The sequence below is a fragment of the Penicillium expansum genome (genome assembly GCF_000769745.1).
Source record: "Penicillium expansum strain MD-8 chromosome Unknown contig3, whole genome shotgun sequence".
NCBI lineage: Eukaryota > Fungi > Ascomycota > Eurotiomycetes > Eurotiales > Aspergillaceae > Penicillium > Penicillium expansum.
The window spans coordinates 321,405-333,236 of NW_015971301.1; the positions used below are offsets into that span (position 1 = coordinate 321,405).

Sequence of the window (11,832 nt, forward strand, 5' to 3'; positions counted from 1 at the left end):
TTTACCTTTTCTGCGATATACCGACCCTTACTGGTCGGATTTTATTCAAAACTAAAACTAACTTCTATTCAGCTGAGCATGGGTCCATTCCATTAATTACTACTATACACACTGGGCACTATCCGGTCTGGTCCCATGGGTCAATCTCATACCAGAGCTCTCGAAGACGCCGCATCTCGAGCGCATTAGTCTCGCGATTCTTCTTCTCGATCTCCGCCCGCTCTTTATAGCCAGCGGTGATCAAAGTTTGCTGTTTTTTAAGGTGTTCTAGCTCAGCTTTCTGCCTTTTACGATCCAACTGGGCGTACTCGGCCAATGGACCGTCCAGTTCAAGGCTGGCAGAGCTTCGATAGCCTGCAAAGGCCAGGTGAGCGAGCTGGTCCATATGTGCAAGCTCCGCAGTATATCGACTAGTTGCTATGGACATGTAGCGCTCCTCGGCTTCCTTCTCTAGCTTTGCTCTCTGGTCGGCTGCATGCTGTTCATTCTTGAGTATAAGCTCGTGTCGATCCGATATGGTGGCTTGCGCTGCCTTGGACTGGATATGGAGGCGTTCCAACATCCGTTCTTTACTCCTCTGATTGCTTATAATTTGGGCAATATCATCTGGTGGATTGATCACGTCCCCGGGCTGCGGATATCCTTCTCGGGCCCAAAACCTGTTCTTGCACCCGAACTGGGTGAGAAGCTGGAGTAGAGATTCATCATGCTTTGAAGATGCCATGTTCCGATGCTTCGCGACGTAGGCTAGGGGGGAGTATACCAGTTCGTCTTCTTTGTATAGATTGAAGTCGTTGTTCACGTAGTCTGCCATGAAACTGTCGAGAAGAGCCTGTGTCATAGATGGTGCGTTCCGCGGGTTGTCCAGTGCCAAGTGAAGGGCCGATTTTCCGTTTGATTTCTGTCTGAAGTTGTGGTCATCTTTCAGAAGTGTCATTGCCCGCTTAAGCTCAGATGCTGGTTTGTTTCCATCTGCTCTCAAACAGAGCTCAGCCAATGCGGTGCGACCATTGCAGCCAGAGTAGGCGTAGTCGCGTTGATTTCCCTCTCTGACTAGGATTTCAATGATTTTGACGTCTACCTCTCGGGCGGCTTCATGGAGTGCCCCATCGCGCACCATCAGGCTAGCTAGCATGATCATCCGGACAATGTGGCTGTCCCTTGTGGTTACGGCGAGAAAAAGCATGGACTGCGAATCAGCTGTCCCTGTGGTCACTGTGGTGTCAGCTTCATGGCGTAGGAGGCTTGCAACGACTTCACGTCGTGGTAATAAGATTGCAAGCTCAAGAGGTGTGAGACCTGACGTAGTCTTGCGGTTTGGGTTTGCTGGTAGTAGGTTAGTAGAGCAGTTACCAACTTCTTGATGTAGAGCGTACCTCCACCATCCAGCAGAACGTCAAAAACTTCGTCGGAAATATTGTACCGCCCTTCTATGAGCGCCCAGTGTAACAACGACAAATATGGGCCCCATTCTGTCTCCACTGGGGGATCAACTGGGCAACCTGCGTTTATCAGATATTTGAGCGACTTTATTTCTTGAGGATATCTCTGCAGTAGCAGAAACAGGATGGGATTGGGGGTATCGGTAAAACTTGGCTGTGACTGATGAGAGCAAAACTCTATAATAAGGGCATGGATCGTGCGGCTGGACACACTAGAGGCAAATATATGTGGGAATGCCAGCGTCATATGGTCGCTGTGTGGGCCATAGGCGAAAAGTCTCTGAAGTATATCGACATTCCCCTTTGCCGCCGCCTTTACAAGGCTGGCACCATTATCATAGTTGACATCAGCGCCAGCCTTCAGAAGACTGATAATTAATAAGAAGTCGTTTGTTGCGGATTCGTATGCTTCAATTGTATCGACCAGCGCAACACTTAACCATTCACCCGTTGCGCCTTCTTCCAGAAGGAGGGAGAGGACGGCTTCGTGGGATTCAGCTCTAGCTCCGTCCTTCCACGCACGTTCAAATACCCGTGAAACAATAGCCGATGGTTCGGTGAAATATGGTTGTAGCAATTTCAAGGATTTAATGTCATTCTTCATCACTGCATGAAGGATGCATTTACCATCTTGGTATGATACTGACGCATCGGCCCGAAGTAGATATTTGAGTAGAGAATGGTCGCACGACGGCTCTTGTATCTAATTTGCGACAAGGTTAGCACTATCTCTTGGTCTGCTATTGAAGACTTACGGCTCTCAAGAGCAACTTGTCAAGTGTTGCTTGTGGCTTTGCTGAAGTAAGGAGAAGTTTCACAGCTGCACGCCGTTTTTCGCTTCCAAGGACATCAAATGCACAGTTTAAGGCGCCTGAAATAGCTTCGCTAGAGGGCTGAAACTCCAATAGCAGCTTGATGATCCTGATATGATAGTTGGTGGACTTGATTGCATTACACAATGGGGAACCGCTCTGGTGACTGGGAGAGGCATGGTGCTGAAGCAACAGCTCACAGATATCTCTCATTTGCTCTCCACCTTCCGTGGCCGTGAGCAATGCGCCATTAAGGAGAGATGTTGGAGTCTCTAGCTTGAGGACTTCTGTTAGATACCGCAAATCAGTGGTCTTGATGGCATGAGCAAATGCCTTGTTGAATGCAGCCTCGTGTGATGGAATGAGAAGCTTGCAACCGAGATATAATTTGAAGCATTCAAAATATCCCATGTCTATCGCATTGCAGAGTATCTCTCCCTGGTTATGATTGATATCGGCTCCTGCGTCGAGGATAAATCCGATCACCACTAAGGTTTCTTTGTCATCCTGCCTCATGCATTGCATCTCGTGGTTCAGAGAGGCGATCCAATACTCGCTTGACATCTCCACATCAATAGCGAGGAAGAGCCCGACTTTCTCTAGTCTGGCATCGTTCCGAGGGAGGCTTATGGCGAATAACAGACACGAACAGAATTCCGACTCGTCAAGATGGTTGAATTGAAGCAAGAGCTTCAAGAATTCCAGATTTTGGCACAATATCGCTTTTGTGAATGCTTCTCCTTTATTGAAGGCAGTGCTCGCGGCCCCATTTTTTAACAGCAGCTCAGTCACCCGGATCGATGAGTCTTTCGTTTCGTCAATGCTGTCAACCAGAGCCTGGCCGATTACAGGACCGCCTTCGGCGCCATTGTCGAGCAGAATCTCCAGTATCTTGTACCGCCGTTGTTCTTTAAGACTCATAGCAAGAGGGATACATGTGAAAAGAATGGCAATTGGGAAGTCGCCACCCAGTAAAATCTCAAGGGTTTTGTCGTCTCCATCCTGGACCGCTTCGTGGAACAAAGAGCCCTCTTTCTGGCCAACATCTGCTTTACCGTCAACCAGAGCTTCTATAAAGATATGATCTCGTTGACATATAGGTACGTTCACAGCGATGTTCAAAGCTGCATCCACGGAAACTCCGGTTGCTCCAGCCTCGAGAAGTCTGCGGGTAATGTCCAACTGTACATGATGAGAAATATTGGACACGTGGGCAATGGCTGCGTTGACCGACTCAATTGTAGGCTGTCGATCAAGGAGCAGTACGACATAATCCAACTCTTCAAGCGAAACTGCCATGACCAATGCACGTCCGCCGTTATAATCCACCGAAGCACCGAACTCAAGGAGCAACACGACGCTTGTGAGATCCCTCGCGTGCACTCGATTAACCAAGGCCTCGTGAACAACATCACCGGCAGCTCCTTGGGTCAGAAGAGATAAGGCAAGCTTCCACCAGTCTTGCGGCGATATTTCTTGTCCATGTCGATTGCTGTCAATGGAGGCAAAAATGTCACTTGCTAAGTCTTTCCCTAGATCGCTCCCATTGAGAATCTCAAGCATGTCGTAATCAGCGGCATATACTGCTTCCCTATAAGCTTGGCCGTCACAGCAGGCAATAGAGACCCCTTTTCTCATCAGCAGCTGCACTAATTCCCCCCAACGCTGCTTGACGGCACCCGATAAGACCACATCAACATCATTCCCGCAGGCACCTCCATTCAGTAGAACCTCGATTAGTTGACCTTGGCGTCTTGCGAAGATGTGAGGTGTTGACCATACATATAATATCATCGATCCTAACAGAACACCAGTAGGGGGTATCTTGCATAGAAGAAGCAAAAAGACAATATCAGCATGGTCGGCATCAATTGCGTTTTTCAGTGCCAGACCGTTATCGAAATTTGGATTGGCTCCATGGGTGAGGAGCAGCTGGACCATTTCAAGGTTCCCAAGCTGAACTGCAGCGGGCAACGCCTGTGTCGTGATATCACTTGAAACAGATTTTTGAGATCGAAGTAAGAGACGGATAATATCCAGCCTCCCAGCTAGAGCAGATCCCAAGAATTGTTCCGCGCAGGTATTCGTATCGGCCTTCTCCTCCATGAGAACCTGGACGCCCTTTATGTTGTCGGTCCAAATCGCCATTGGAATGACTTTGCTGACAACATCCGAGCCCGCGGAGTGAGCTAGAATTCGGAGTTGATCAAGTCGGTTTTTTGCCAAAGCTGTGGTCATTAGGTCGACCATCAGATAATCTGTTTCATCGTCCGTCACTGACTTCCGCAATTTCAAGGTTCCCGTCCGGGCCTTTTTGGGCTGATGGGTCTTAAAATGGCTCAAGACACTCTCAATAACGCCAACAGGTACAAGTCCGGCGCCGACCATGTTTTTCAAGACGCTGTTGTAGTCTTCGTACGTCCATTTATCTTGCTTTATCTTGACCGGGTGCGTCATTGTTTTCACCTCGCCATTTCTCCGTTCTTCCGACGCCTGAGTAAGGAAGAGAACTGCCTGATTATTTTCTGTAAGAGTCCATGTTGGGAAATGTGTCGATATTAGGGGTTGGATGGGTTGATCGTTGGGGCCTGGCCCTCTCAGGGTGTGCAACTGGGCTCGAAGCCATTCCTCATCTCTGCCGCTGTGTGCCATATTGAGCGGCAATGAAATGTGAATATCGTGAGCCCCTTGAACTTTGAAATTTTAGGGGAAGGACCCAAATTGTTCTCCTCAATGCATTTCTGCCGGCTGTATGGGCTAGACCGCAGCCACAGAGCCTCATCTTGACCCTTGGCGCCTCCGATTAGAACACCAGAGATAATCGGTATTTTGTCAGATTTACCAATCAACCCCGGTAAAATTGATGCTTCGTATTGGTCTTACTTAACGCCAAGTTTAGAAAAAGTATTGGACAAGATGTTGCCAAATCACCAAGGCAGCCTTGCAAGGCAACCTCAGCCGAGGCAAAGGCCCGAGCCATGTTTCCATGATATACTCCGTACGGTGTAAAGTATCAACCAATAAATCATCCTGTATACATGTATTCATAAAACAATAATAAAAAAAGAGGATAAAAACAAAGGAGAACCAAAAAAAAAAAGCAAAATTAGACCTTCTTCCCAGCCAACACCCGTTCAAAGGTCGCAAAGTTGCCTTCGTTCTTCGGATCATAGACAGCAAAGCACACCTCCCGCCACCAGTTCCCACGAAACTCATTCTCCCTCAGAACCTCGAGCCAGCAGTGCGCAACCTCAGCAGGGGGATTTGAATACACCCCACAGCCCAAAGCTCCAAGGACTAACATCCCGTGCCCATTGGCTGCTGCAATACGGAGCGACTGCCTCATTTTTGATTTGGTAAGGTTGCGGTCCTTATCGCGCGCAAAAACTTGTTGAGTTCGTCGACAGGATGGTGAGGCTGAAGGTGAGCTGTGGTGTGAGCGTGGGCTGTGGCCACGTCGCCCTATCTGGGGATCCCTCGCCACCAGTGTCCGAACTGCAGGTCGATAGAGAGCCGCGATCGTAATCCCACTAACAACAGGAAGATCCTCTGGTGGAGTGGAGGGAGACGCTAGCAGGGTATGTCCGGAGGCCAGGTCACTCCGCATAACCAGCACGTAGGGGCTGTAAATCGACTCGTCGAGAGCGAGCGGGTAATCCCTGCTGTGGAGGCTGAGCGCCAAGGAGCTACGGTAGCAGAGTGATTCTTCTTGTGCCATCGCGCCGTTTAGCCAACCTCCGCCTGGTTTTCGGTGGCTGGCGAAGTTTATGATTATTGGCCGGGGGTTCGCGGGGCTTGGATTGAGACGGTGTGTTCGTGTAGATTCAAACAATCTGACGGCCACGTTGAGGGTATCGTCGTTGATGACTTTGATCGTCGCGGGCGATGGGAAGCGCGGGCAGTTGTTTGGGTGCAAGGCTCTGATGATATTCGAGGATAATTTCTTAGATTTGTGGGCCTCATTGGCAGAGTTGAGGTGATTCAGAAGACCTGGGAGAACGTTCATGGTCTCCTGGGCGGTTTGTCTGAGGGCTTGCCTTTGGGGGCTTTCTTCGGTATCTCCATGGCGGCGATTATAACGATGACTTGGTGGTGTATGCCTTGGGTCTGCAGTGGGCTGGCGGTATTCATCCACCAAGTCCCACAGCATTGACTTGATGTTCTGTAAAGACATATTCTCTGTTGGGTATTGTTAATTGCTAATTTAATGTCAGAGAGAGAATTGACCATATTTGAACCAGCGTTAGCATGCACTACGGCAAATATCAGGTCGATTGGATCGGGCCATCAGCACTGATTTTTGGCGCATGCCGCGTGTTCTTTTTAGTCATGGGATGATGGCAGCCTAATTGATACTGAAATTGTAAAACACTGGTTTGATACTATGTAGCCTCAGACTCGGTATTAAATAGAGAACTAGGCTTATTAACCAGGGGTAGATATTCCATCCGGTTGCTAGCTATACTTTTCTTCAGTTGCAGTGATAGTGGCTGACAAGATCATGGTACGGGTTACCTCAGAAATATTATTTTGGCCTTTGCTCATCATTTGCTATAGGAACTGGTACGTTTAGAGGACAACACCCGCTTTTACCAACAAGGTACGCCGAAATCCATTGACCCAAAGATATTCAAAGATATGATCCAACATTGAATTTGCTAGTTTCGCGGATGTTCAAGAGCGAGTGGAAACACCCCAAGACAAAGGGCAAGCTTGTGTCTATCTACGTCGTGTATGTATACCCTTTCGGCTGCCAGCAAGTAGAGTATCGATGCTAAGCTGAAGTCTTCGCTTTCAGAAAAAACGCCAAAAACCCCAGACTGAAGCTTCGATTCCATGGAACACAGCGCGCCTGCATGATCGGGAATGGTTCTCTACAACCCTGCGACAACATAGAATGCTATCTCTGTAGCATCCTCAAAAAGGGGTTTTCAACCAATCACGCCAGTGAGTTTGCAAAACAACATCTGCTTCATGACCATATTATTCTCATACGGTGCTAGATGCTGGATCCATGTTCGGAGCTGGAATTTACTCGAGTGTGGTCTCCTCCAGTAAGCTCCATATTCTCCTTGGTCCATTCTCTGCTGCTTCATAGTTACTCACTTATATCCCTCCAGAAGCCGACATCTATAGCAGAAACCACCACATCCGGTCGCACGCGCATGTCCTAATTCTCTGTGGGGTTGACGCTGGCTATTCTGTAGACATGAAAGCTGCGGGAAATCCAGGCCCATGTGACTCAGTATGTTCCTGATCGAGGACATATCGGTTATGGTTAGCTGACTATATCGACAGGTAGAAGGGCTCACTAAAGCCGAAGGTGGTCAACTCGAATACCCAGAGACTGTTGTCTACGACCCAGCAAGAATCAAGCCCCTCGGTCTAGTCGTATACACCCGAGAGGGATGGACACCACGTTAATTGTTTCTGATTACCCCGATTTATTATTGCTAGAATACTCATATTATGTTGTCTCATCTTTCAATTACACATGTTTCCTTTTTTTTGGCGCCGTAATTTTCAAATAATGATGATATTGTATTGCAAGAGTGAGAACTGTGCCACAGATTTTAGGTGTAGTTTTCATGCGGAGTCATCACACGCTAGTGTGCCCAACGAGGCTGACTCGTCCAGACCCAACCCAAAGCGACGGGCTTGTTTCTTCTTTGGGAAATGTGGCTTTTACCTGGGTGTGATATTTGTTGTAGGCAAACAATATCTCAGGCGGGTGTTCTGGGGGAAGAGCCTCCGCACTTCCACGTCTGCTCTGCCTAAGCCATCCATGTGAAACCATACTTTTACATGAATAGAATTTTGGGCTTTTTATGGTCGTTGAATGTGATAGAGGGCTTTTACTTTTCTTTTGCGTTAGTTACTGTCGTCGTGCTGTGTAGAGTGTTTATACTCCAATCCGACAGCATGGATAGGTACTTTCCTTGCCTCCGATTTTGGCAGAGCTCCGACGAGGCTGAACCGAAATAGTGACAAGCCGCCCGAAAGATCCTCCTTGCCTCCTGCACATGTTGATGAGGACATCTTAATGGCATATTCTGATTCGGCGACCTCCGAAACTGAACCTCCTGTTGACTTTGCAAATATGCCTCCCCGTGTTATAGAGAGGCGTCCTAGGGATATCCGAAGCAATGCAGTCGTTGAATACCAGACCTATGCCTCGGAGCGCATTGAAAGATCATCCAGGGCAACCCCACAAAATCCTCCTCCGCCAGTGTCGACGAAGATGGTCGTGGTATGTGGACATTGAGGGGCTTCATTTGGAAGTTGCTTACCTCCGTTAGGAACTGAGTCCGCTGGACAGGTATACTCCATTTTCAAAAAGAGGTAGGTAGATTTCGGTTGTACCAGTATTCTACCCCTCGGTTAATAATCCATGGTTTAGTTGAACGCCTTTTTCAGGACTCATGGATCGATCAAACCAAGATCTCCCAAGTTGAAGAGATAATCCTCTTCGATATCAAAACTTATCCACTTCACCCCGACGGGCAAACTCCGGGTTCATACAAAACTGCTAGGTACGTACACCTTCCCAGAACATTAGTCTGTTGTATATGTATAAAGAATAGGCCATAAAGTCGTTAACCCCATTTTTAGTCGCGATGTTGAGCTACTCACACTGCTAGGAGATTTTCCACTACGCTTCTACGGTGCTCGTCGTGCCTGCTATATTGGGGATGTCGGTTATCCTTTGGATCTTTGCCGCAGTGTCGAATGCGCCGTCTGCTCGGTTTTCCAGGAGCAGTATACAGCCAGAAAAGCAGGTGAGTCTTCTTCGCAGCAAGGGAAGATGGGCATTTGGAATATTAAGACAGTCCGCTAACTATTCTAACAGGTATAAGATTTGAATTGGGCGCCGGAATAGTCACCAGCCCCAATTCCTCCCGTTAGTATTACTACCCAACTTTCTATTGACATCTGTTCTAACAACCAGGCTTGACCACATCTAGAAGCCGATGTATTTGCAACAAACCACCATATCCACTCGCCTCAGCATGCCATGATACTCTGTGCATCCCCCAATATTGTCAGTCACTTCGACCGAGGCACAGCCCACATCAGCTAACATACTACCAGGCACAATCAGATACCCAGGCCACGTCTTCAGATGCCCCTCCTCCGTACACAGAGTTTCCCTCTCTCGGTACAGTTGTTGTTCCGATCGGACTGATCATGTATACTCGGACGGGGTGGTATCCTTCGTAGATTTTGGTTGCATTCGGTTTATTTCAATGCACCTACCTATATGTTTCAGGTGGTTCTAATGAAGCCTTTGGTACTATGCAGATCCAGGCCTTTCAATTTTGTAAGGTGGTTCACAAGCTCTATCTCGCCCATGTATTGAAATGAAGCTTTTTGGCAAAATCAAAGATCCATTGAATAGCCCCACCCACTCGCCTGGGTTGACGATGTGGCATTCATTGTAACCGGGAAAAGCGAGCAAGAAAACATCTCCAAACTACAAAAGGCCTGCCAGCATGCCGATGCCTGGGCTGCCAGGCATGCCTCGGTGTTCGATCCGAAGAAATACGTATTAATCCACTTTGTTAACCCGGCCCCCGGGGGGGATCTGGATCAGGGAGGGGAGAGATATACGCCGTTAGTACTACCGAGTACTACAGTACAGGCCACCACGACGGCTGAGCGGTATCTCGGGGTCTGGCTAGACCCAGGGCTGACGTTCCGGCACCACCGAGAGCAGATGCTAGCTAAGGCAGGAGTCAGTCTACAGGCCCTGAGAGGCCTGACTGGCTCTACATGGGGGGCGTCTCTCTCCGCGATGCGGGCGATTTACCAGGCGGTAATGATTCCGCAGATGCTCTTCGGAGTGGCGGCCTGGCATTCACCACTCACTACCACTGTGAGAGAGAGAGGCTACGTGAAACAGTTTGCAAGTATCCAGTCAAGGGCTGCCTGCTTGATGAGCGGGGCTTTTAAGACGACTGCAAGGGAGGCACTAGATGTTGAACTTCATTTACTACCTATGCAGCAGCAGCTTGACCGGCTAGCCCGGCTGACTGCTGTACGTATTCGTACAGGACCACGATACGCAGTCCCAAAAACGATGCTTAAAGAAAGAAACAACATACAAAGACAAAGGGGAGGATAGACGCCGATGGAGGCCCAGTCCTGGAAGAAGGATGGATGCCTTAGGACCCCACGAACTGTGGCAGGAGACTGGGAGAGCCGGAAGGCATACATCCAGGCACCATAGACTAAGCCACCAAAGGTCTACATCGAAGGGAGAGAGTAAGCAACAAACACACATAACAGGATAGCGAACCAGCTGCGCGGACCAGTTCAACTCTATACTGATAGCAGCGGATACCAGGGTGGTATTAGGGCAGCAGTATACCTAGTTTACCCGACTATCCAGGATAAGTTAAGGCAGTGCAACATAGGGACTGACAATAACGCCACTGTATACGCAGCTGAACTGCGTGCTGTTAAGATGGCGCTAGAAATCATCAAAGAGAGATTTGTTGACAGCCAATAGCGGGACCGGCTAGTAGAGAGAGGAGCGGTTATCTTTACAGATAACCAGGCTGCTCTCAGAGCCATCCGGAACCCCAGGATACCGTCCAGCTAGGTTTACCTAGAAGGCTGCCTCCGCTTACTAGAATAGAGCACTAGGAAGATCCAGGTTAAATTACGCTAGATTCCAGCCCACGAAGGCATTCCAGGTAATAAGACCGCCGACATACTTACAAAAACTACAGCCACCACCTAGGAAACAGACGTCCAAACAGACATCCAGACAGACATCCACCAGACCAACACCGATCATAACCGATTTATCCGGCTTGCCGCCGCAGCGAGCAAGAGTATCAAGCAGGAATCGTCGGTCGCATAGGAGAAATCGTGGTCGAAGGGAGGAAGGACTACGCGGAGGACTCAGAGGCTAATCGATATTCCGAACAAATCAAATTTACTCTACTGGAAGGGACTGCGGAAAGCGACAACATCAGTTTTAATCCAATTGCGCACAGGTATTATCGGATTGGCCGAGTACCTGTATAAAATCAAGAAGACAGACTTACCGCGCTGTAAATACGACCTAGGGAACCAGAGTGTGCGACACGTTCTGCTCGAATGTCCACTCCTAGAAGAGTCGCGGGCAGAGATGATGGAGGAATTGTTCGAAGCGGGCGTTTCAACGATGCTCAGGGAGGAAGAAATATTAAAAGAATCAAAGGCAGCGCCGATCGTGGCAAAGTTCATGATCGCGTTAGGTCTCCTAGGACAGTTTCAGTCAGTGGACTCGGTCGCCACGGGGAGGGAGAAGGGGGCAGGGGACGAAAACTCAATCAAACCAAATCAAGAAACTGTAAGTGCTGGAGAAACAGGACGCACAACACAGTGGCCGCGCGCCAGGTCCGCCGAGGTCACCTCATATCAACGCACATAGAGATCAGCATACGCTGCCGACGAAAACAACGAGGCATAGCGTCGCGACCCGAACCTATTTGTGTACGACCTGCCGGAGTGATACAGCGGACAGTTCTAGCAGTACTGGTGATGCAGGTACCCGGTGACTCGGAGAACCAGGCGAAGAGAGGGGA

At 48.9% G+C, this 11,832-nt stretch overlaps 4 protein-coding genes across 4 annotated transcripts; 2 read left to right on the forward strand and 2 right to left on the reverse strand.

The window, feature by feature from the left end:
* Positions 1 to 118: 118 nt before the first annotated feature.
* Positions 119 to 4,906, reverse strand: PEX2_001120 (uncharacterized protein; the record flags this gene model as incomplete). The annotated part of the gene is made up of 4 exons (XM_016737390.1): positions 119 to 1,326; positions 1,377 to 1,430; positions 1,656 to 2,145; positions 2,198 to 4,906. The coding sequence occupies 4 exons, from the start codon at positions 4,904 to 4,906 to the stop codon at positions 119 to 121; spliced, it is 4,461 nt and encodes a 1,486-aa protein (XP_016599105.1).
* Positions 4,907 to 5,360: 454 nt separating this feature from the next.
* Positions 5,361 to 6,404, reverse strand: PEX2_001130 (uncharacterized protein; the record flags this gene model as incomplete). The annotated part of the gene is made up of 1 exon (XM_016737391.1): positions 5,361 to 6,404. One exon carries the CDS (start codon positions 6,402 to 6,404, stop codon positions 5,361 to 5,363), a length of 1,044 nt encoding a protein of 347 aa, XP_016599106.1.
* Positions 6,405 to 6,924: 520 nt separating this feature from the next.
* On the forward strand, positions 6,925 to 7,678 carry PEX2_001140 (uncharacterized protein; the record flags this gene model as incomplete). The annotated part of the gene is made up of 5 exons (XM_016737392.1): positions 6,925 to 6,986; positions 7,053 to 7,201; positions 7,258 to 7,308; positions 7,375 to 7,499; positions 7,553 to 7,678. The coding sequence occupies 5 exons, from the start codon at positions 6,925 to 6,927 to the stop codon at positions 7,676 to 7,678; spliced, it is 513 nt and encodes a 170-aa protein (XP_016599107.1).
* A 498-nt stretch (positions 7,679 to 8,176) lies between these two features.
* On the forward strand, positions 8,177 to 9,475 carry PEX2_001150 (uncharacterized protein; the record flags this gene model as incomplete). Its single annotated transcript, XM_016737393.1, has 7 exons — positions 8,177 to 8,184; positions 8,240 to 8,504; positions 8,672 to 8,787; positions 8,867 to 9,033; positions 9,105 to 9,155; positions 9,220 to 9,296; positions 9,347 to 9,475. The coding sequence occupies 7 exons, from the start codon at positions 8,177 to 8,179 to the stop codon at positions 9,473 to 9,475; spliced, it is 813 nt and encodes a 270-aa protein (XP_016599108.1).
* Positions 9,476 to 11,832: the final 2,357 nt, after the last annotated feature.